This window comes from Neomonachus schauinslandi, chromosome 14 (genome assembly GCF_002201575.2).
Source record: "Neomonachus schauinslandi chromosome 14, ASM220157v2, whole genome shotgun sequence".
Classification (NCBI taxonomy): domain Eukaryota; kingdom Metazoa; phylum Chordata; class Mammalia; order Carnivora; family Phocidae; genus Neomonachus; species Neomonachus schauinslandi.
In genome coordinates, this window is record NC_058416.1 from 77,238,107 (window position 1) to 77,263,637 (window position 25,531).

The 25,531-nt window shown below is 45.4% G+C and overlaps 1 protein-coding gene across 1 annotated transcript in view; it reads right to left on the bottom strand.

The window, feature by feature from the left end:
* CCDC60 (coiled-coil domain containing 60) overlaps positions 1–25,531 on the bottom strand; it is a 149,568-nt gene that overhangs the window by 65,177 nt on the left and 58,860 nt on the right. Inside the window, exon 2 of the mRNA XM_044921039.1 lies at positions 19,995–20,074. Coding sequence (XP_044776974.1) covers positions 19,995–20,074 — 80 coding nt within the window. The remainder of the gene's footprint in view (positions 1–19,994; positions 20,075–25,531) is intronic.

Consider the following 25,531-nt stretch of genomic DNA (forward strand, 5'->3'; position numbering starts at 1 on the left):
ATTAATCTGTCTCCTGTCAATTTAATTATTAGATTAGCCAAAGAACCTAGGAGGGAAGAAAAGTTTTCCTGCCTAACAATCTAAAACCACTTATCCAGCCGTTTCTTTGCGAATCTCTACCCCTTAAAATTGCACATGATTTTCCTTCTTCCTGCAGTACCTTCTGCGGCTTCTTCACTTGGCTGATTGCTATTTGTCCTTCAAGGCTTGGGAAAAATTGTCAACTGTGGACCATTCAAAATCACACTCCCCTCCCCACCCCTAACTCCTGGCTAGTTAAGTACCTCCTCTGGGCACTCCCCCTGCAACTCCTTCCTTATGTGCTCCCTGTCATTGCACTCATCATCCTACATGGTGATGGCCTATTTTTTAGTCTGCTTCTCCTACTAGACCGTGGGCTCCTTAAAGACAGTGCCTGGCAGAGAGAGCGTAGGTGATCTACACTTGCTGATTTTCCTCCTCTGCCTCCTTTCCTTCCTTCTGATGGCAGAAAGTGCCGGTTACCTGCCAAATATCCATTTCCCCAGCTTCCTTGGTAACAAACCACATTATCTTGGGCATCCAAATGCCTAGATAAAAAAAAAATTAAAACAAAACAACACGCAAACCATATTTTCCAGTTACTCTTGCAGATGGGACAGGCCAGTGAGGTACGAGTGAAAGTCATTGGGAGGGGCTTCTGGGAAAACGCTTTGAAGGAAGTAATACAGCTGGGGGCATATGCCCTTTGACCTTTTCCCCCTTCTTCCTTCCTGTTGCCTGAGACTTAGCTGTAATGGTTGCAGCCCCAGCAGCTATTGTGTGAGCATGAGGAAACTCTGCAGTTGGAGGCTAGTACTAAGGATAGTGGATAGAAAGACAGATGGAAGCTGGGTCCTACATGACCATGAAGCCACCGTATTCATACTTCCTCCAGAAGGTGAACCTCTTTTATGTGAGGGAGGTAAGCCCTTACCTTGGTTAAGTCCTGGTAGTTTCCAGCTCTGTTCGCTATGCAGTAGAATGTAGTCCCAGCTGAGTCTCTCTCTTTGTCTCTTTTTACCCTGACTAAACTGTCATGATTCTCACCTTTATTTGTATTTATTTTTTAAAGATTTATTTTATTTGAGAGAGAGAGCACACACAAGTGAGCGTGTGCATGAGTGTGGAGGGGAAGCAGACTCCCCCCTAAGCAGGGAGCCCAAGGTGAGGCTTGATCCCAGGACCCCGAGATCATGACCTGAGCCGAAGGCAGATGCTTCACCGACTGAGCCACCCAGGTGCCCCATGGTTCTCACCTTTAAAATGCCATCATCCTTGGCTAAACCGATGGCCACGGACCAGGGAAAGAGGTTGGGGGAGGTTAAGTTTGGATAGTGGGAGACAGGCAAGGAAACTTAGAAGCCTGAAACTCTGCCAAGAGAAGTAGGTCTCGGAGAGTCTCCCTTGATGATGGCAGGGCAGTGCGGAAACCGATGTAGGAGGGTGTGAGCCTGTAAGAGTGAGGGCTGGGAGGCAGGGCAGTGGCTGAAGCTGAAGAAGCTACTGCTGTTGGGGGAGGAGGAAGAATGTGCACAGTAAGGGCCCGAGCAAGGTGCTGAGCGAGGGACTGCAATATGCATCATCTCCTTGAATCCTCACAACAGCCCCAGGAAGTAGGGGGTTATACCCATTTTGCTGAGGAGCAAACTTAGGCTCGGAAAGGTCAAGTAGTCCAACCAGAGGTTCTTAAGTGTTGGAGCTGGAATTTAAACCCAGGTGGTTTGATCCAAAGTGTTGCATGAGGAAAATGCCCCGGTTTTGGAAATGGTCTGTTCTGGTTTTAGCTGGTTATTGTTTCCTTATCTCTTGGTGTCTGTGACTTTGGGTGGGTCATTATCTCCTTTCTTCCAGAGGAACTTTTCCTCAGCTGTAGAACTGGGATAAGTGAATACCCAGCCTAGGACATTGTTGAAACCGTACATGAAAGGCAGTTAGCGTGGGGCCTGGAACCTTGGAGATATTCAGTAAATGGTAGCAATCATGGTTTTCATCACCATCATCATCATCAAAGCCATGAATGGTTGCTGCTACAACCCTCTTGCTGTGCACACAGCTGGCCGGGCATGGGGGTTGGGGGTTTGGCTCTAAGCCATGCAAGGCTTCTGGGAAATGGCACTTGGTTCAAGTGGCAAGCTTAGGAGGTTCTGTGCTTGGAGGGTGGTGGCAAAAACAGTGTAATTAGACCGCAATTATTTGGGGATTTGGTAAATTGCATTATGCAGTAATTCATGAAAAGGTCCGTGAATCGGCTGCCCATAGTGGTGATGGGAAAAACACTTGGTTATCATGTAAGTAATGAAATTAATTAAGCTAAAGGGCCAGGGAATTAACCTCTGCTCTGCTGAATAAGAAATTACATGCAGAAACCTTCTAATTATTTTAAGTGATTTTCTTTTCTGGGTTCTTTATTTAATCTCTATCTCAGATCTTCAGTAATAGAAAAAAAATGAAGGAAGAGGAAGGGGAAGAGGAGAAAAAGGAGGAGCAGGAGGAAAAACATGGAAAGAAGCATCTAAGGAACCCATCACACAGCCTGTGTGGATGTTTCAGGGGGAGATTGCTGATAACAATGGATTCAAATCAGACCTATGGGTTTAGGTGAAAGTGGGATGTACATCAATGTCAGTTAAAAAGCTAGGTTCTGGGGTTCCTGGGTGGCTCAGTCGGTTGAGGGACCGACTCTTGGTTTTGGGTCAGGTCATGATCTTGTGGGTTGTGAGATGGAACCCTGCATCAGGCTCTGCGCTCAGTGGGGAGTCTGCTTGAGATTCTCTCTCTCCCTCTCTGCCCCTCCCCTGCTCCTTCTCTCTCTCTCTCAAATAAATAAATAAATAAATAAATAAATAAATAAATAAATAAATAAAATCTTAAAAAAAAAAAAAGGCTAGGTTCTAATTCTCACTCTACCAGCAACTGGCTGTGTGATTTAGGCAGAACAATTAACCACTCTGTTCCATTAGCTCGGGAGAACCATCCCCCCCCACGACTACCGCCCCCACCATAACTATCATCACCACAGCTAGAACATGGATAATAACTATGTGCCAGGAACAGAAAAAAAAGCCTTTCCAGAGGCCCTAGGCTCTTGAACTTCTTTAACCCACCCTGCGAGGCAAGTATTTGGAGCGGTAGGGGGCTCATTTCATCGTAAGAAATCTGAAGGACAGAGAGGTTCAGGGACTTCGAGTAAGGTTCACGCAGATGGTGCGGAGTGGAGGCCTGCCCCTGTCCTCCTCCCCTGTTCTCTGAGATCCTGTTGTCTTATCTGACTTGTTATGAAAGCGGAGAAGTGAAGAATAGACATGAAGGCATTTAAAGACGAGATCGTGCAAACACTGACTGCAGTTGGAAACTGGAGACTCAGAACGACTTTGTGAAGAGGGAGGATTGGTCCTTCCCACCTAATCACGGTATTGCTAATTGTCAAGGGCCCCAGTTGGAAAAGTGAGCCCTCTCATCAGTGTAGGACGCGTGTGCGCGCGCGCGCACACACACAGACACAGACGAGGAGATGAGGAGTGAAATTGAGCTGCGAAGAAGCTGCATCTCTATGCAAAAACGGTTTCAGAGTTTAGGCAGAACTCACCTCTAGAAATGAAACTGCTTGGAGGCATTCACCAGCTCACACTTTCCACGTCTCCTCTACCCCTTCCCATTCTTTGGCACATGGTAAGAATATAATATTATTTTTGATCACCAATATTAAAAATGGCTAGTTGACTCAGTGAGTTTAAGAAAAAAAGAAGAAGAAGGACTGTGTGGATTATTTGATTCCTGTTGGAGGTCAGTTCTCTTCTTCTCTGTCTCTAGAATTAGAGGCTGGCATTTTCAGGCAACATTTCTCATGACTCCCAAATTGGCTGTCAGTGAGTATTTACCTAATCTAAATCTCTTCACTGCTTGCCAATCCCATTTTTATGTATGCTGCCTACTTTTGAATACAATTCATTCAATTCCTTCCTTCTTGACATCCTTATTGGACATGGAAGGTATGCAAGGTGTGATGTGAGGCTGAGGAAGGATGCCAAAATCAAACAATTTGGCCTTTGCCTTCAAAGAACTTGTATTCTACTTGGTGTCTGGGGTCCAGAGCACCACCTTCCCCCCCAACTACTGGTGTCTACAGCTTGGCCTTGGGAATCGTTCTTCTGCCCTGAGTCAGAAGCTAGCTGAGCATTTTGGAGGTGAGAAGGCCATTGAGGAAAGATCCAAACCCTCGTTTTGCAAATGAGGAAACAGGCCCAGAGAGGAGAGGTTATTACATGCAAGTCAGAGGCAGAGCCAAGACGATAATGGGGTCTCTGGATTCCCAGTCCAATGCACTGTGTCTAAACCCTCTGCCGCCTCAGGCATTACTCAAAGAGCTGAAAAGCAGGACCTGTTTAGCTGGGGTCTTGATGTTTGAAAAGCTCGGTGTGACCAACATGTTTTTGCTTCTTAGCTCTGCTCCTTTGCTATTCTGGTCCTCCATGGTGCACAGAGCCGTCTTCGTCAACGTGAGGATGTACATCTTGTGAAAGTGCACTGCTCTGCTGTTTTAAGTCCTCCAATGACTCCTTTCTGTCCTTCCTCACTGTTTTGTCTCAGGGCTCTACCCCTTTGTGGGGCTGAGTACGAGAGTCTTCCCTCCCGGTCGCCATGCTCTAAAATCAGGCTGCCATCACATCTCCTCTGGATATCTGCCCCTCTCTCTTCACTGGCCTCCCTGCCTCGGACCTCCTTTCCCCCTCTGCCCTTCCCAATATTGCATATCATCTCCAGACTTCCCAGAGTAGCCCCCTGGGGCTCTGCATGAGCTGGATTTGGCCCATCTCCTTGGCCTCTTCCTTGTCAAGTGACGCTCTAGCAATACCAAATTGCAAGACCATGCTGTTCCTCATCTCAGTGCCTTTGCTCATATGCTCCCCTGCCTGGAGTGCTCTTTCCTCCTCCTTCTTCTTCTTCACCTGGCTAACTTTTACTTTATACTTCAGAACTTGCTCAGGTGACCCCATCCCACCCCAGAAGTCACCTCTGCTTTTCCCAGGTTGTATTAGGCCCCCCTGAGCTGCTGACTGACCTGTCCACCCATGCACTTCCTTCTCCCACCCCACCAACCAGACTGAGCTCCCTGAGGGCAGGGCCAATTTCTAAATCTTTTCTCTCTCCCAAGAACTAGCACAAAGGAAATCCTCATAAAATATTGATTGCATGAATAACTAAATCACTTGAAATTCTTGCGTTTCAGAACCCAATTAAATACATGCCCGCTTTCTGGCACATAACACCACCACCACCCTAGTCTGATGGGGTCCATTCACATTTCCCTTGGATGCAGCAGGCGTTTGGAACAGTCTGTGAAGAAGCTGAATCATCCAAACAGGAAAGAGATAAATGGATGCCTTTGAAATATATATATATTTTCCAACTGGGAGCTAGAATATAGCTGTGTTCTAAGAAGTGATCAAATGAAACAGGCTCCCCCTGTGCCTCTCAGGAAAGTTATTTCTTTAGCTTGTAATGCGGTCTCTGACCTACCTGGGCCAAATGACTACAAGTGGTGTTCAAACCTGCAAAAGGAAGGCACTGCCAGCATCTAAGATTAGGTTACACAGCATGCACATGTCATCCTTTGATTGAATTTCCTGGACTTGGCAAGTTTTCTGTGACCTCGTTGCTCACGCACACATATACACAAGCCCTTGTCCGCACACCGTCCGGCCCCCAGGAGTCGCCTCCGACCTGGTGCGCATCCTGACAGGCAAACGTGGTGATGGTGACCTGGGCTGGCCATTTCATCAGAGGACGTGGACCAAGGCTGCCAACCCCAACTGACTTCTATGTGGTTAAAAGGTGCCTTGGCCAAGGGCTACTCTTTAATGAATGTGAGTCAGCATTTGTGTGAGAGGACTGCATCTCTTCTGGAAGAAGAAGAAAAACCTGCCAAGTGTCAACAAACAGTTCTACATGCATCCCAATTAGGGTGATTACTGGAAGGGAGCAGAAGCCCACCACCACCCCGTTTCTAGGCAACTGCTAATAGGAGTTTTGGAGGGGGAGGGCAGAAGAAGCTAAATATCCTTGAGGGCCGAAACCTTGGGGAGGACTAAGGCTTGGAAAATCACCCGAATGCTAGCCATTACTTACAGAGCCCTTTCTGTGTGTCGGGCCGGGTCCTCGTGCCTAACCCGTGTTAGCTCATCGATCCCTCCAATCGCCCTGCGAGGCAGGCACTATAATTTCGAAGGTGGGGAAACTGAGGCTCACAGAAATGGAAGCCACTGGCCTCAAGTCACCTGACGAGAAGGTGGCAGTGTCAGGATCTGCACTCTGGTCTGTCTAGACCGCTGCGTTCTCCAGCCGCCCTGTCGGCACACAGGCGCCGAGAAGACAGAAGCTTGGCCCGGCCTCTGGAGGGAGTTCGGTGGGGGCTTTCAGTTCTGAGATAAACTGGTTGACTTTCTTTTCTTTTTTTTTTCCCCAAGGAATGCAAACCCCACTCTACAATACACATTATTACCTATTGTGCTTAATGACTAAATGGAATGGGAGGATGGTTCTTCACGGACCTGCCAACGTGGACATAAAAAATGCATTAGCAGGGAGAGAGGCTTTTTCTAGAACACACCAGCAATCTCCAGAGCACTCCTGGCGTATAATTTGAGACAGACCCCAGACCATGGAATAAGGCACAAGATCACACACCTGCGATCTTTAGACCCACGTTCTCCTGCCTGATGGATGGCGGGGCTGACTCGCTGGACACAGGGAGCACTCCTCAGCAATTCACAATGGCTCTTTTCACTAAGCATCAGGACAAGGGCAGGGGTCTGAGGCGTGGTGCAGTGGGTGTGTGTGTGTGCGTGTGTGTTGGGGTGGTGGTCAAAGGCTCCCCTTCTGGACTTACAACTTGGGTCTTGCCTGTCACCCTAAGAAGCAGCTTCTGATGGCCTCCTAGATGTAGGATGGTTGTCTGCCGCTGCTTGTCCTTGTCACAGTACATTCAGAGGAACCCCAGACGATGCAAAACCTCTGCCCAGGACCACGGACCAGCTCTCTCCCACTCGCTCAGGGTCCGCTGAGCTGCATCAGCCTGAAAGCTGTTCCCATCACTCTTCGGTCCCCAGGGCTAAGCTGTCATCTCTCATATTCCCCTCACCTTTGAGACGACCTGACATCAGGTCCTAGCCCGGTGCCTGACACAGAGCAGGAACTTGGTAAAGGATGTCTGTAGTCACCCAGCCTTCCAGGTCCTGTCCTGACTGTGACCATGTGCATAATATTTTCTCTGCCTGGGATACCTTCTCCTACTCCCTCTATATGTTTTACCTGGTCTTTTCCTACTCACTTTTCTAGGACAAACACTTCCAGTAAGTCCAAACTCAAAGACCTCCATGGGTATTGCAGGTAAAGGTACCTGAGCCCGAACACATGCCTTTTAAGGTTGTATCTAGTCTGCGAACCACCAGAGACACTCCTACCAATAATCTGGTCTGTGATTCATTCTCTCTTTCAATCCATACACACACTTCCTCCCCCAAGCCCTGAGAGCTCTTTAAGCTCTTATTTTTATCTTTCCATGACTACCAATAAAGGGCTGCTTAGTTGCACAACCCCAGGGGCATTATTAACATTGTATTCTACAAATGGCATTTTGGGGACACCATTCCCCCTGGAGCACACATTGTGAATGGTGGTGCCCCTGGAATTGTGCAAGAGGGCAGACCTGCTCTGATCATATACTGCTTCCCTGCGAGTCCTTGTGCTTCCCTGAAGCAGACCTTCAGGAAAAGTTCACAGGATCTAAAGGCTGCTTTGTAGCTCCCGGTCACTTTGGGCTGTCTCAGGGCAGGGATGGGGATTCAGATTCCCTCTTTAAGTGGTTGTTTGGATCTTGCTTTATCGACTAGATTCCTGAAAAAGCTCTTCTGATTTAAAGAATTATCTTGCAAGGGGTGCCTGGGTGGCTCAGTCGGTTAAGCACCCGACTCTTGATTTTCGACTCAGGTCATGATCTCAGTCAGGGTCGTGAGATTGAGCCCCGAACTTGGGCTCCATGCTGAGCGTGCAGCCTGCTTAAGATTCTTCTCTCCCTCTGCCCCTCCCCTGCTCGTGCTCTCTCTCTCTCTCTCTCTAAAAAAAGAGGGGGGGAGGATTTATCTTGCAAAATAATATTCTGATTGATTTCTTTAACTTTGCATTCACATGCTGCCGGGAAACTCTTGCTGGGAGCTAATCTGACCCAGAATGATTCCTAAAGCTAAACACACAGATGTGTTGAAGGGCCAGGCCATTAAATGGCACCCATGGGACTGACAGAGCAGCACTAAGACATTCAGAAATTCCTGACCCTCAAACTTTGTCTGCCTCAGACGCACCCTAAGAGAACTTGCTGAAACATCATTAGATACTTCTCAGGCTGTTCGATTTGGCTGTCCTGCATTTTTTTCGGCTCAGGGCAGAAAAGTGCTGCTGTGAGCATTCTCACTGACTTTGTTCTTGTTTTCGTGGGAAATTTGAGAGGATAAAGTCCAGGTAAGTTTCTAAGGAAACTTAGACCCTAAACACCCCTAAACACCCCTAAACACCCCTAAATCTGGTGGTGTATGGCAAGGTGTGGCTGTGGTGGGGTTTGATTTTGGGGAAACATTTCACTTCACCTCATTGCCGGTCTATTAAAATGATTTATATGACATATCTGGGCTCCTCCATAGGAAAAAAAATTGTGTTCTCCCTCTAAGTTTTTTGGTTTTTGTTTTTTGTTTTTTCAAGAAAAGGGCCAGAAAATGGTTTTGGTCAGACACTTGGGCAGCTTCCCTCAGATTAAACAGGGATAGGGCATCCTGGAGTCCCTAAAGGTAACCTCCCATGTGTAGGTAAACTGATTGTGAGAAGGCATCTAATGAAATCCAATGGGTTTTGAGAGCTATGATGATGGTCAGCGAGATATCAGCAAAGAATGGCCAATATGGTCTGTGAGATCTTGGAGGACCCATTCTCTACAGCGACACCTTGTGGTAGCGAAAAGCAATGGCAGCAGAGGACGCAGTAAGCGCTAGCTTTCTCCTCTAGGTGTGCAAGGTGACCAATAAGCCTCTTTTTATTAGACAGTCCAAAGGGGGTAAGTGAAGCTGCTAGAGGGAGACACTTGACTTCCTGAGACACTTCGTGTGATGGCTAACTGGAAAAATGAAAGAAGTGTGACTTGAGTTTGTATCCTCTTTCGTATTACAAAATAGGTGGTCCGATGGTGTAGTTGCTTATTTTGCGCTTGGTGATGGGATTTGTGGGTATGGAGGAAGGACATAGGTTGGTTCGGTTGTTATCCATCCTTTTCTCTTTCCACTGATTCAAGCTGCTTACTCCGCTTCCAATCAAAGTAATAGGAATAAGAAAAACAGTAATAATGACAAGAGCCAACAGTTACTGTGGTGACTCTATTCTAAATGCTTTCTATGTGCTAACTAAAGTTATCTTAAAAACAATGTCCGAAAGGGATCCAGCTAGCTCTTTGTCTCTCAAGGCAAAGAGCAAACCATAGCATCCTTAGTTTCTTACAAGTTGCATGCTGTCCAGCACCTGGTTTTCCAGTCGGACAGGAATGAGACATTTCCGGGTCCCCTCACAGGTCATAAGAAAATCTCACCTAAACGGTGGTCAGGCAGTTGGGGTGAGGGATACACACCAGCCATCAGGAGTGTTGGCTTTTCTGGTTGTATTGTATATTAACACTTAGGCAATCCAAGTGCCAGACACATGCATCTTAACTCATTTTATTTATTTATTTATTATTTTATTAACTAATTAATACTAACTAATTAAAATAACATTTTATTTATTTATTTATTTATTTATTTATTAACTCATTTATTTTTGTAACTGGGAAGGAGATTTCATTATTATCCTCATTTTACAGATGCGGGCAATGAGACTTGGAGATTAGGTCGCTTGCCCATATGTAAACACCTTATTGGGGGCCTAGCCAGGATTCACGCTGGTTCCAAAAGCCATGATGCGTTATACTATCTGTCAGTACATTAGATCAGGTGACGGGTGGGTTCCAGGGAAACTGGTTTTAAAGATGTTTCTTGTTCTTATCCACTTCTGGAATAGAGTCATGGGGAAATTAATACCTGTTGAAATATATTTACAAGCATTAATTTTGGAACAGCAGGGTTTAAGCTGCCTGCTATTTTTTATTATTGTTATTGCGTTGTGCTCCTGTGGGTTGTGGGTTGGACAGATGACAGAGTGTCACTTTTCTCACAGTGCGCCGCCAGGTGATTTTTGGTCGAGCATCCCAAGTGTTGCTCCTGAGCACTGTTCAGGTGTTCTGAGATGAGCTTGGCGAACCTGTGAGGTTTCTGGCTTTTTAATGCAATTTTGTTTTCTTTTACTGATAAGTGAAATCACGACTGCAAAATGCCAGTGAACACTACAGAAAAGACCCGGGAAGACATGTGGTCAAAGGCTATAGTCTGTTGTGGGGGGGGGGGGGGGGGGGGAAATGGAAGTTTTCACTTGCATTGCAAAAGGTGAATGGAATGTAGCCACTGACAATAGTCTCATCTGGGCGCAAACAGTCTGGCTCATCTGGTAAGAACAGTCACTTCTGAGGGGGAGTGCTGAGATTACAGGAAGTGCTAAGTAGGACAGATATTTTACGTGAAGAATCCTGGGGATGGGAAATGATCTCATTGATGCAGGCTGGCTCTGCCTGTGGCTCAGCTGGACGTTGCCAGTAAATTTAGGGGGGGGATTGTTTCATGAATACCTTACGTTTTCATTTTGCTTTCCATAAACTGCTTGCATTTGCTGCTGAAGACGATGCTAAAGGGAAACCGGGCAGAGTCATGTCTCAAGTATTTTCAACCTTCTCACCCTGTATTTCTTGCTTTTCTCTCATTTCTTAAGAGAAGCTCATTTTGTTTCAAACATTCCTGAATTAGCTACCTTTTAGCAACTGAAACACAGTGTTAAGTGTAGAAGACTTCAGTGAAGGGTCCAGAACCCTAAAGCCGGCATGCTTTAGGAGTTTATCCTGGGGAACTAAAGTAATAATGATCTAACTCTGAAGATGTCCATCTAAGCATTGTTTATATAATGGGAACAAATTGAAAACATCCAAGAAGCCCAGTGGTAGGAAATGGGTTAGATAAATTACACTATGTTCTTAAAATGGGAAACTATACAACCATTAAAGATGGTTGTTATGCTTGAGTGGATATTTGATATTGAAGAATGATTGGTATTTTTTTTTGATGTGGTAATGTTATTGTGGTTGTGGTTTAAAAAGAGTCCTCTAGATAGTCATTTAAATATTTACAGCTAAAATAATAAATGCTTCAGAATAATGAGGGAAGATGACGTGTAAATGAAAAAAAAATTGGCTGTGAGTTGATGATCATTGATCTTAGTAATGGGTCCATAGAGGTTAATTATATTATTCTGTCTGCCTTTATGCCTATTTGAACATTTTCATACTAAAAAGCTTAAAAAATGAAGTTGTACATGTGTATGTGTTGACTTGGAAGATGTTCATAATCTATTGCTAAATAAAAAATCAGGTTACCAAATGGTATATGCAGAATGGCTCTTTTCCCTTATAAAAATTACATGTCCGTATAGAAAAATATTGGAAGTTGATATGCAAAAATATGAATAATCATTCTTCAGTGATGTAATTGTGTGTGTGCATGGTTCTATTACTTATTTATGTCTACTGATTTGTATTTTCTAGTTTTTCAGGACTGACTTTTGAAGTTCTTTAAAATATAGGGCTTGGGATACAGGAAGTATCTTCTAAAGCTGACCATATGCCAACTCGGTGAGCCCACAATTCCACTTTTAGGTATATTCTCACCAGAAATACACATGTTCAGCAAAACACATGTGTAAGAATGTTCATGGCAGCTCTGTTCATAATACCCTCAAAGTGGAAACCACCCAAGTGTCCATCAACACTGAAATGGATATGTCATGCTGTCTTCACAGAAGGCAAACTAGATAGACATAGAGAGAGAAAGAGAGCAGACTCCATCCAACTTTGTGAGACACTGTGGGTAAACCTCAGAAACATGTTGAGTGGAAACAACCAGATAGTGTGAGAATGTCAAGTGGACAATTTCATTTACGTGAAGTTCAAAACAGAATCAGCCGATCTCAGTCTTAGAAGTCAGGAGAGCGATGGGGGTGGGTGGGTAGGGTAGTGACTGGAGGGGACACGAGGAGGCTTTCTGGGGGGGGGCCTTGGTAATGTTCCTTTTCTTGATGTGGGTGTGGGTGACCTGGGCGTGCTTGCTTTGTGAAAGTCTGTTGAGCTGTGTGCTTAATGATTTGTGTGCTTTCCTGTATTATGTTATATTTCAATAAAAATTTCCAAAAAAGTTACAGGGCTTAATGCATGCAGCATCTGCTCTAAGTGGTGGATTAGTGCTTTATTATGTAGCCTGTGGTTACCATCCATTAGAGTAATGGCTTGTTCAACAATTCCCATAGGAAGAGATTTAAAATTAATATGGAAATCCAGTACTAACCGCTGATTTGCAGTCTCCACTTACGAACTATCCATCTTGACTCCCCCCACCCCCAATCATATTTGCTCCAGCTCTCCCTAAAACCTGACCCTCCAAGGTTCAGAACCTGGGATTGGGTGTGACATTCCTCGTCTCATGCTGAGCTCTGCCTGGAGCCCCCTGATTGGGGACCGGATGGAATCCATGAGATCATGATCGTGTCGTAAAATAGTTACTGTCACTCAGGGTACACGGATGATGTAACGTACACCGCTACCATTGATCAAGCACTTACCACGGGTCAGGCACTGTTTTAAGTGCTTCACATGTATTAACTCATTTAATCCTCCTCACAAGAGCCCTGTGAGAGGGAGAAAGTATTTATGCAATGCCGACTCTGGGGCTCAGAGAAATTGGGCAGTTTGTTCATCATGACGTGGCTTATAAGTGGTGACTCTGAATTCCCTGGTCTCATCTCTGTTCTCAGAGCATTAGAAGAGCTAAGGGAAGGGACCAAAGTGCAACAGGAGATCTGATACGTCCAATAGGAGATCTGTCTCCTTCTGTCCTCATCAAAGAAATCTCTGGAAGGCGGCGTTGATTCCATCCTACAGATAAGAAACTGAGGTTCGGGGCGGCTGGGTGGCTCAGTCGTTAAGCATCTGCCTTCGGCTCAGGTCATGATCCCAGGGTCCTGGGATTGAGCCCCACATCGGGCTCCCTGCTCGGCGGGAAGCCTGCTTCTCCCTCTCCCACGCCCCCTGCTTGTGTTCCTGCTCTCGCTGTCTCTGTCTCTGTCAAATAAATAAACAAAATCTTAAAAAAAAAAAAAGAAAGAAAGAAACTGAGTTTCGGGGAGGTAAAATGACCAGAGCAGGGTCACTCAGCTGATAAGGAAGACAGGGCTGGGACTATTTGTCTCCAGTGTTGATGCATTTTTTTGTCTCTATTACGATGATCTCACAAAACCAGCTGAAAAACCAAGACTACATTTTATTGGTTTACTCTGACATTCCTCACCCATATCTGTTCTCAAAAATGCCAGCAACAGTGTGAAATAGATCTTGTTATCCCTGTATCACAGACCATAGGTAAAGAAACTGAGGTCTAGAGAAGTGAATTGATCTGTTCATGGCCACTTAGCTAATAACTGGTAGAGCTGGGATTTGAACCCACCGCTGACTCCAAAGTCAGTGGACTTTCTGACTGTATTATGTAAGCCCTCCAAGCCTAACTAGAAGACTGAGCACCTTGCCTGTCATCTGGGAAAGAATTTCAGAAAACAAGGTTTTGGGCAAACCCTTATGTAACCAAGGGTTCAAGACATTTTGATACTTAAATGAGAAAACATGGTCTTTTAATCAAGTTCTTTTTTTAATGTGGGGTCCTCTGCGGTAGCCCTAGCCACAAGGAAAGGAATTAAAAAGATATTTACCGTCAGTGGAGAGCAGCAGAAGAAAAGCAAAGAAGAAAATTTGCCCTAGAACTATGGTTAACTAGATGTGTCAAAGACACACGAAGACATCAGTAACATAGAAAAAAAAAAATGGGCAGGGCCTCTGGGTCACATTCAAGATGATAAAAATGCAATTAACTTGAGCCAGGTTCTTCCAGCCCACAGCACTGACCTACCCATTGGGCATGTGGCAGTGTTTATCAGTTCTGGGCTAAGGATGCAGGGCCAAGTGCTTGCCTTTGTGGAACATGTCGGGGACTCATTAATGTCCACCCACTGGCTGCAGGGTGTGGGGGTGATGTGACATGGGGAGGGGGAGGACTAAGGTCTTCTTTGAATGATTCATAAGGTGCAATTCAGAAGCCTTAACTTTGCCTACATCCAAGACATTGACCGGCGTATAAATCCATCATCTTGAATAATTCTGGGGCTTTGAGGCAAGTCTTAAGTCAGGGGGAGGGGCCAGTGGGAAGAATCAGCCTTGAACTTCTAAATGAAGAAGTTCTGAGTTCCAGGCTCAGATGTGGAGGTCCTGGGTGTTGAATGGTGAGATGCAGAAGTTACTGAGAGCCGTCAATGGACGTCTGAGGCCAACAATAATTTTTCCAACTATCCAGATTCACTGATTAAAAATCAGCCTCATTCATAAAGGGATTTGGGTGAGGTCTATTCCTCCTGTTGGTCTTTTCTGTGCCAGCCCTCAAATTGAGTTAATAAGGTGTCATTATAGACACTAAAGTCTCCTTTTGAGTATTTTAGTTTAGAGATGACAAATAAATTACATCCTGGGTAGCAACTCAAGTCAGCAGGGGTGCCTGTCTGGGGTGCTGGGTTGAGAGGATTTTCGAAACCAAGTCTGGGCTCAGATGGAAAGAGTGCTGTGATCCACTAGTGATGTCTGCCTTGGGCACAGGAGAGAGAAGTGGGGGTACGTGAGCCACATATCTATCATCCTGGGTCTAACTTTTAATTAAATTATTTAGTCTCATCTCTTCTTGTTTCAAAAAAAAAGAAAAGTTGGGAGAAACTCACTCTACGTACCAACTCAGACACAAACCGTATCTCAAAATGAATGTCCTTTATTAAACACTGTCAACTCATAAAGAATTCATCCCATCAACACTTACTTGGGGACCATGACAGTGGACGTGGTATAGTCTAGGCTATGATCGATCTTACATCCTAGTGAGGGAGGAAGAGATAAAAGCAAGTCATTGTAAGACCTTGACCCTGCCTTTCCCTTGTCCCTCACATCCGATCCATTAGCCAGTCCTGTGGCTCCAAATAAATCCTGAATCCATCCACTTCTCTCCAGTTCACTGCTATTTCCCTGCCAGGCCATTGTCAACTCTTACAACCTTTCAACTGGGCTCTACGCAGCACATGGAATGTTCTCTTAAAAATCAGATCATATCCTTCTCTTGTTCAGGGCCCTCCAGTGGGTTCTCATTACACTTAGGCTAAGACTCAAGGGCTCACCATGACCTATGATGCCCGAGGCCCATTTCTCTAATGTCATTTACTGCTTCTCTCACCTTCTCTCACTCAGCTCCAGCCACACTGGACTTCTCTCTGCTCCTCCAACACTTCCAGCTTGTTCCAACCTTGGCACCCATCCCCCTATTGTCCTCTGGAATCCACGTGTTGTCTTCTTCCTCTCTTCCTCCTGCATCTTTATGTGAATGGTCCTTTCTCACCATTCAGATGTCAGGCCCAGGGCGCCTTTTACAGAACGGCCTCCTCTGACCACTCTAGCTAAAGTAGCAGCTTTCTCCCCATCGCCATGCTATGCACATCACCTTGTTTTATATTTTCGTAGTATATGGCCGACACCCCCCCCCCAAATCCTGTTTAAGCACTTGCTAACTTGTTTGTTGTCTTTGCCCAATTTTAATGCACATCATTGCCCCTTATTCACCGAGGACAGGAATTTTGACTGTTGTGTTCACTGCTTTGTCTCCAATATACACAATGATGCCTGGTGTAGACCTGGAGGTACCTGGTACTCAATATTTGTTGAGGAAAATGAATGAGCACAGAAAACTAAGGAGGAACCAAGAAGTGCCTAACCTCATACCAAAAAAAAAAAAAATAGCTTCTTCCTTTGCCAAAATTCCACCTTTGTTATTTCTAACTGCCTTGCTCCCACTGTCTACCAAATGCAGCTAGAAAGCAACATCTCAGGCCTCAGAAGCACCTTTGTAATCTGTACCCTGCTGGGGTCTGCTGGGGCTCATGGGGAGGGGGGTAATTACATCACTGTTTATTTGCAATTGCCTGTGGACCTACTAACTAAACTTTGCCATGGGCAGCTCATGGCTTCAGGTCAACATTTCAGTTGTTTTGGTTGCAGAGATGTTTGTTTTGCTTAAAACACTCGCAATATAAATCACCAGCGGCTTTGGAGGAAGATATGTCATTGGCTGCGCGAGTCCCCCAGGAACTGGGCGCGTGCAGGCAGATGCCCCTGATTGTCGGCTTCCACTAGGAGAGATTCGGCAAGCGAATGCATAGCGTGCAGCCTGGTACTACCACACATCTGGTGGAACAGGCGAGGAGGAAAGCAGTTAGAGTTTTATTCTTTTTAGCATCGTGTTAAACTGGCCATGAAGCTGGGGATGGTGCGGTTGAATTATAAGAGGGCTGAAGTATTAAATAAAAATCTAAGAGGTAGTCAAGGTGTTTGGTGCGTGGTGGGTGGAAGTCTAATGGGAGGTGAAGCGGGTCTGAAACACAGTCAGTGGAAAAGACAACATCTCTTTTGCTAATAATTCACCTCATTTAGTCCTGGGAGATGGGCGCGTGGGGTCTGCATCTCTCGGAGAGGTGATTTCCCCCGCAAAGCAGGGTGTTTCCTTCTGAAGGGGACGCGCGCTCTTTGCCTCAAATGTCAGTGGGATCCGGGAGTGTGGCCAGGTGGAACGTTTTATTGTTGTTCCTTGTTTTCTTGCCTGTGGCTTTTCTGCCTGGCCTTTCCACATTCTCTTTCATGTCCAGCATGTGGACAGGCTAAGCCTGTCCAATGAGGATGTTCAATCTAGCGAGTCTCAGAGCCGTGGTAAATGCGTCTGGCCAGAGTGACAGTCTCAGCTTGCCAACTCAAGGGTGGCAGGAAAGCCACCGTCTTTATCACCTTTTGACGAAAGCCCTATATGCTGCTGGATTAGTCGAAAGTTCAATCTCGGTCATTTTCGGGGGGGGGGGCGTGTCCCCAGGGATGTGCGGGGGATTGCTTAACAACTGATTCTCTGTTCGGGGGCTGGGGGGGGACACAAGCCCTGATTTGTGGCGTTTGTGGATTTCTGTGCCATCAGTATTTCCACTGGGGCTGATTTCGAGCTACCAGGGTGATGTCCGTAAACACGGAGCTGGGAAGACATTGCAGCCACCCCGTTAGGCAGAGCGCCCACCGCACAGATGCCCTAACCAAAAATAACATCAGGAGCACACATAGCCGCGAAGTGTGCAAAACCGTTAGGGGTTTTTTAGTCTTCATGACCTTTGCTTTAATATGATGTATTTAATTGTAAGCGTATATAATTTTTAACCACAGCTGTGTTTAATCACAGGCGTGCATATTTCCTGAAAATGTAGCACTCCGTTTGGGTTACAAGCTGGCTCAGCACTGCTTGTTGACCTTCTTGGCCTGGATCGAGTCTTGGTAGCTGGAACTTACATAGATCAAGCCATCTGGCGGTACCTTTAGTTATCAACTATCTGTATAGAGGATGCAGATTATTGTGGAAACTCTCATTTCTCAGGCTCTGGAGATTCTGGTATGCACTTGCAGCTGGGGCTTTGGGTTAGAATCATCTACATTAAGGCTGATCATGTTCAGCTGGTAAGAACCAACCTAGTCATAATGGTGGTATGGCCAGTGTCTGCTCTGATTGATTGGTACCCAATGACATACTGCTGGTTCTGTATTTTGAACCTCACCTCTGATCCAAATTCTGTGCAGCACCATTCCTTCTGAAGCCTGGAATATCCTGCAGTCATGACCATGGATTAGAGTCCAGATCCCTGTTCAGGTGCTCATCCTTAGCTGTGCAATCCTCTTTCTCTGCTGCCTGTCACGGATGCTGCCCCCATTCGGGTAACTCTTGACTTCCTCATGATACCTCTCACCATTCCCCAGGGCCCCAAGGTTCCCAAGGCATCAGCCTCAAAAGCCCTCTAACCTGGGTTCAAACACCGTAGAGGCCAATATGTTCACAACTAACAGAGGAGTCCTTGTGGATCTCAGCCCTCAATTCTGAGACCCAAGTTCACATGCCATCCCTGAGCTCAGCTCCACGTGAGAGTCTGAGACTGAGGTCCATCAGCTCTCGAGTTGGGGATATTCTCTGCAGGATTATCTCAACATTGACTATTAAATTAGTCTGCTTGGGCTGTCATCATAGAATACTACAGACTGAGTGACGTAAACAAGAGACGTTTATTTTTTCCGTTTTGGAGCCTGGAAGCTCAAGATCAAGGTGCCGGTAAGGATTGGTTTCCCCTGAGGGCTCCTTCCTTGGGTTGTAGACAGTACCTTCCTGATGTCCCTTCCTCTTCTCATAAGGATACTAGTCCTGATGAATCAGGAGCCCACCTCTATGACCCCACTTAACGTTAATTACCTCTTTAGTGGTCTTATCTCCAAATATAGTCATTGGGGGTTAGGGCTGCAACATATGAATTTGGGGGGGGGGATGATGACACAATTCAGTCTGTAACAACCACTGAGCACTTGAAAAGTGGGTGGTCCAAACTGACATGTGCCCGAAGTGTAAACTCATCACTCCTCATCTTGTTTCACTTTGTCACTTTTCATCATGTCTGAAAAATGGAATATAGCATTTCATGAATACTTTTGATACGGAGGACATGATGAATGAGAACACTCCGGATATCTTGGGTTAATAGAACACAGTATTAGAATTACAACAGTGTGGCTATTCAGAAACTTGAAATCACACGCACGGCTTGCATTACGTTTCTGAGGCGCTGTGGATGTCTATACATGCCTTAATCCTTCGTGTCATTCCTTCTCCCCACCTTCCACGCCCACACCTTCCAGCCTCCTGTTGGGCTCAGCCGTCCGGTCCCATCAGCTGTGCTGCTGGCCGGGGAAGGGGTGGACATGCAGATGGGTAGTGGAGACAGCAGGGCTTCCAGGTGAGGGAGGGGAAGGAAGGGAATGTGTCGCCCTGAGTCTGTCTGTGGTCTGGCTCGGGTTGGGGGGGGGAGAACGACACGTAAGATAAACGGGCCGTCCACAATGCCTGTGTGACGCCCTCTTCGCACATCCTTGTGAAAGTCTCCGTCCCTTACTCTGCCTCGGGGTGCTTTGCCAAGAGTCCCATTTATGATCCCACCTTGGAATGTTCTAGGTGCCAGAACAGAGTTAAGGGGTGAGAGAGAGAAAAAGCTCAGTTCACCACGCAGAGATGACTGAGATATGGTCCTGGACCTCAGTTGGCTCACACTGTCAATACAGGAAGGGGTTGGAGGTGGGGGAAGGAGATGGACGGCCTTGTGTTTAAGGCTATGCAAGGGGGCACTTTATATACATTGTTTCATCCGGTCCTTCTAGCGACTGCATATTATATTCGTTTTACAGGCGAGAACACAGAGACTTGGGAAGGCTAAACAAATTCTCCATTGTTACCAGCTCGCAGGTAGCAGGGTCAGTGTTGGAGACTGAGTCTCTCTGACTCTGGGCTACCATGTGGTGCGCCTGGAGTAGAAAGGAGAGATTTTTCTGGAGCACGTGGGAACTCTCTTGAGTTGGATTCAGGTCCAGGAAGGAAAGCAAAGGGAATTCTAGGCAGGGGCTGGCATGAGCAAGGGTGGAGAGGTAAGTCCAGTGTCGGTGCTCCCCAAAAAGTCCAACCAAGGGCTACCCTTCTGCAAGTCTTTTGCCCAACATTTAGGATTGGGGGAACCTTGGGACTCGGCAAGGACTTGTAGGGACCACCCCACAGCCTGCTTATCCCTGTCAGGTTGTCTATGGGTTATTCCTTGCTGGCCTCACTCACCGGCTTCGTGCAAGGTCTTTTTTGAGGTTTATTATTTCCTTGTCCATATACTTGATGTTCCTCATTGGCTTGTCTGGCACCTGATGGGAAGGCAAGAAGTGAAAGACAGAAGGGTTAGTACGACCATTACAAATGGAGCCAGGCTTCAGGAAATCCCGTGCCTTCATCTGAGATCTCTGATCAGGTTGGAGGGGTCCTGGGTGGCATGGTGACCTTCTCTATACCGAAGAGGGGCCGTATATACAGTGGAACTAGCAAGGGCTTTGGAGACAGGCAGACCCGAGCTTTGACCCTGGTTCTGTCTGGTGACTGACTGTGTGATCTCGGACAAATTACTCAACCTCTCTGGGCCTCAGTTTCTTCAGCAGAGTGGAGGAGTAATTTTTACCTTGTCGTGACAAGTAAATTCATTGCCACATCCTGACTCATAGCAAGCATTTGATAAATGGAGGCTCTCATTAGCATCATACTCAAAGTAAAGCAAAGAATTAAATATTAATAATCGTTGGTCACCCCATGTGCCCTCCTTAATGCCCATCACCCGGTTACCCCATCCCCCCACCCCCTCCCTTCTGTAACCCTCAGTTTGTTTCCCGGAGTCCAGAGTCTCTCACGGTTTGTCTCCCTCTCTGATTTCTTCCCATTCAGTTTTCCCTCCCTTCCCCTGTGGTCCTCTGCTCTATTCCTTATGTTCCATGTGTTGTGATGAGCACTGGGTGTTATATGCAACTAATGAACCGTTGAACACTACATCAAAAACTTATGATGTACTATATGCTGGCTAAATGAACATAATAAAAAAAAAATAAAAATGTTTAACAATCAGGTAAAAAAAAAATCGTTGTTGGTGGCCTAGGCAGCTGATCTGCAAAGCTGAATCTTGTCAATGTAAAGATGCCCAGGTACATTTCTCGCCCTCGCCGTCCACACAGCAGGATTTTAGGAGTGAATTATCCAGGTGGTGGTTCATGATTTTTTCCTCCCTTTCTAGTATTCATTTGCCTTGCCTAGCCATAAGGGAAACCTCACAAGACTTAAATTCATTGCTCAGAGGCTGATACCAGGTCAATGTAAAGAAGAGAGTTAAATTAACTGTATTCTAATATAAAAGTCACTTTTCTCAACCCCAGCTTTGCGAAACAATAATAAGACCATTATCTGGATTACCGCGTCTTGGAATGAATTCCTGCAATACTAATTTTTTTTTAATCAAAGGAAATCTCAAGAAATTCTGGGGAAATGGGTCCTTTCAGATGAAGCCGGTGGGAGAATGCATTGCAGTGACTTTTCTGAAGGGCGATTCGTCAGTGCATACTAAGTGCCGCCAAAGTGCGCTTGCCTCTGGATCTAACGATCCTTCTGCTGTCAGGCATCCTATGGGAATATCCCTGCATGGGCACGGAGATCCATCAACAAAATTGTTCACTGGGATGCTGCTTGTGAGAGCAAACTCTTGGAAACCAACCTATACATCTTCACAATGGAAGACAGGTTAAATAATTATAGTGCATCTAAACAATGGAATAGTATGCAGCAATTAAGTGTGGTGACAATATAATGATGGAAGTATATTTACTGACATACGGAGATGTCTGAGTTCTTTGAGTGGGAAGACGTGTTACAATATGTATCACGCGATTCTGCTTTTGTTTTTTTTGGAAAATGATTGTGCATGTGCACATCTCCAAAGATACAGATAGCCATGTCCCCTGCCCCCAAATGCAGGGAGTCTCTCTGGGGGTGGGATTATGGCGAATTTTATTTTACTTTTCCTTAGCTTCTCTGAAATTCCTGGTGCTCTGCAATAAATATTACTCGGCTATGTGATAAACAAAGAGAAAAGATTACCAAAAAACAGGAAGTGGCCAAGTGAGGTTTGGCAAAGGCCAACTGGTGGCCCTGTGTGGAGGGTGTTTTCCCAAAGGCGGAGCAAGGACTGGTGGTATGCTCACCGACAGAAATCACAATATGGCACCGGACACATGGGGGGAGGCGTGGTGTTTCCCCAGCAGCTCTCATCACCTACTTTCTCTGGAATTGAAATTGTGCGGTGATGTCCACTGCTCTGGGGCTTTTAGGTGGAATGTGGGAAGGGAGGAGTATAGCTGCATCCAAGGCAAATAGCGTTGTGGCAGTGTGGGGGGGTGGAGAGTGACATCTGGAGCCAGGGGAAAGGGCCTGTCACTGGCCTGATTCCCAACCATTTTTCTCCTGGGTCACCCAGTACACGTCCTGTGTGAGGCAGCTCAGATGAAGAATGGAGAGTCTCCGGGGGCCTGGGTGGTTCAGTAGGTTAAGCGTCTGACTCTTGATTTTGGCTTAGATCGTGATCTGGGTTGTGAGATCGAGCCCCATGTCAGGCTCTGCGCTCAGCACAGAATCTGCTTGAGATTCTCTCTCTCCCACTCTCTCTCTGCCCCTCTGCCCGTTCGCTTGTGCATGCTCTGTCTCTCCAAATAGATAAATAAAATCTTAAAAAAAAAAAAAAAAAGGAATGGAGAGTCTCTGGCAATCCCCCAGAATACTCGTCACTGCAGCGCCTTCTCACCCACTAAGTATATAGGATACAAAAAAAGCATCCAGGATAGCCTCCAATAAACTCAACTAGATATGAAACAGTGGAATCATGTATCAACTTTGTCTTTGTAGTTATTATTAACAATGAATTACAGGTAATATATCTTAATATACCCAGTTGTTTCAACCCCTTGGCTGAAAATGAATGGCAAACCTGTCAGTTTTCAGCTTAAGGGATGGGTGAAGTGGGAGAGGAGACAGACCTCCACGGAGGCATGTACGGGTCTCCGGGAGTACTTTCTACAACTTCTACATAATGGACATTTGCTTTCCTCACACCCCGGGATCGCTTCCCTCTCCCTCTTGCTACTAGTTCCCTCATTAGACCATTTGCCCCTCTCCCATGGGGGCACTTGCACTCTGGGAGATAGTCATGGGACCAGCAGCAGGGGTGGTCCTGAATGGCTGAAGCCAAACAGCACAGCCCATCCCCCATCACAGTGACTGGTTTAGGAACGGTCATGTGATGTAGTTTGGGCAGATGAGATGCAAGCAGACATTTGCCAGGGGCTTCTAGAAAGCATGATTCCTAGATCTTTTGAGGAACCACAGGCAGTGACGTCCTCTTTCCTCTTTGACTATAATTGGAGAAGCAGATATCCCTGGGAGTTGCTGGTAGCCATTTTGTGCCCATGAGGGTTGCCAGCCTCCAGTTGAAGATATGGGGGAAGGCAGAGAAGAGAGTCAAAGAAAAATTTGTTCCGTGGTGCCTTGTTGAACTGATCAAGCATCACTAGACTTTTCATGAGCATCTCCTTTATTATTTAAACCAGTTTGAATTGGGGGGCGCCTGGGTGGCTCAGTTGGTTAAGCAACTGCCTTCAGCTCAGGTCATGATCCTGGAGTCCCGGGATCGAGTCCCACATCGGGCTCCCTGCTCGGCAGGGAGCCTGCTTCTCCCTCTGACCCTCCTCCTCTCATGCTCTCTGTCTCCCATTCTCTCTCTCAGATAAATAAATAAAAAATCTTAAAAAAAAAATAAAAAAATAAAAAAATTAAAATAAATAAATAAATAAATAAACCAGTTTGAATTGGATTTTCTGTTACCTGCAGCCTTAGAATTTCTATCTGAAATATGTCCTCCCTTGGGTGTGCCAAGGCAGTCAATAGATCAAGAATTATTCTAACTTGTCTTCTTTTCCCTTCCCTTCCTCTTTTGGGTGATCAACATCAGATGACATCATTCTGGTGCATTTTGCTGTGAAAGCAATGAGATTGGCCATGTTGAGATCAAACATTTGAAGTCAAGGTTGCCTCTTCCTAATCCCTCTCTTTTCCTGAGCACCTCATTAACTCTTTCTTGCAGGACCAAAGTAACTTTCTTAAAAGATATTGTGAATTAAAAATACTTATGAGCAAAGAAAAAACAAACACACTCAAATTTCCCTGCCAGATAACTTGAAAATACACAATTGAAACCCTGCTTGAACTCACTGTTGTGTACACATCACTCTCTTAAATGTCTCAAGTTTCACCCCCTTCAGGAAGCAAATATGATACTCTCCAAATATGACATGACAAATATCACCCCCCCCCAGTCTTGCCTACTGATAGTTGCCTCTAAAAGAGAATTCACTGGGGTTGGTGCCGACCAACTTATAGCAGCAAAGCCAAGTTGTCCCCACGATTGGGCACAAAACTTGGGCAGGACAAGATCCACTCCACAATCCCTGCGATTATGTCAACATTTCAGTGGATTCTCCCATTTTCACTGTGACCATTGTTTAAGCAAAATTATAATAAGCCAGTGGTAATAATTGGCATTGAATGAGGGAGTTCTGTTTGTCAGGACATTTACCAACACCATTTGATATTAGCACAATTAAAAGTGTACAAGACATCCAAGAATCACTATCTTTATAACTTTCCGGAGGGCAATTTACTCATGTGTATATGTAGCCTTCAAAGCACATATGCTCATACCCCCAGCAATTTGACTTTTATCCAAGGAAATTTTGCAGAAAGGATTAAAAGATTTATCCACGAGGATGCCTATCACAGCAGTATGAATAGTGAAAAACATCTAAACGTCCAGCAATGAGCATTGAGAGGATAAATCACGGTCTATCCAGATGATGGCAAATGATGCATTTGAATTTGGTGCTACTATTTAATGTTGCTATCAATGTGTATTTGTTGCTATGGAAAGGAATATAATTTCAAGTGAAAATGAATGTTACAAAAATATAAAGAACTTAGATGATAGAGAGTTCTAAGATTCATATTCATAGAAATCTATAGATATTTCTCAAAATATATGCATGAATACAAATTATGTTTTAAAGTAATGATATATGGCAAGGTATATATGCAATGATATAATAAGCTGGACGTAAATATAACAAATTGTTAGTAGGGTTATTATCTCAGGGTGTTTGAATTATGGGTAAGCAATTTTTAATTTGGGTCATCTTTTTCCCTTCCTTAAAAATAATTTACCCATATTAGTTATCTAATAAAGTAATAGTGTTTTCATGTTTGTAAAGCAATTCTGACTGATTCTATTGTTATAAGCTAAGTGTAAGTTTTCAGTGCTGTTTTATTTATTTATTTATTTTTAAAGATTTTTATTTATTTGAAAAAGAGTGAGAGAGAGAGAGAGAGCACAAGTGGGAGGGAGAGGGAGAAGCAGGCTCCCCACTGAGCAGGAGCCTGGGATCCTGGGAGCCTGGGATCATGACCTGAGCCGAAGGCAGACGCTTAACTGACTGAGCCACCCAGGCACCCTCAGTGCTGTTTTAAATTGAGTCATCTGAGAGTCTGGGGTGATGTAAGTTAATAGTATATGTTAGCACACTGTATCAGGCAGGGTCTAGGCAGGAAACAGAGCTCATGGCAGGTAGTTCAATACAGGGAATTAATATAGGGAAGCAGTTATAAAGGTGTTGTAAGAACTGAAAAGCTAGATAAGGGATGGCATGACATGCTAGAGATTGGCAAAAGAAAGAAGCTTCTACCAC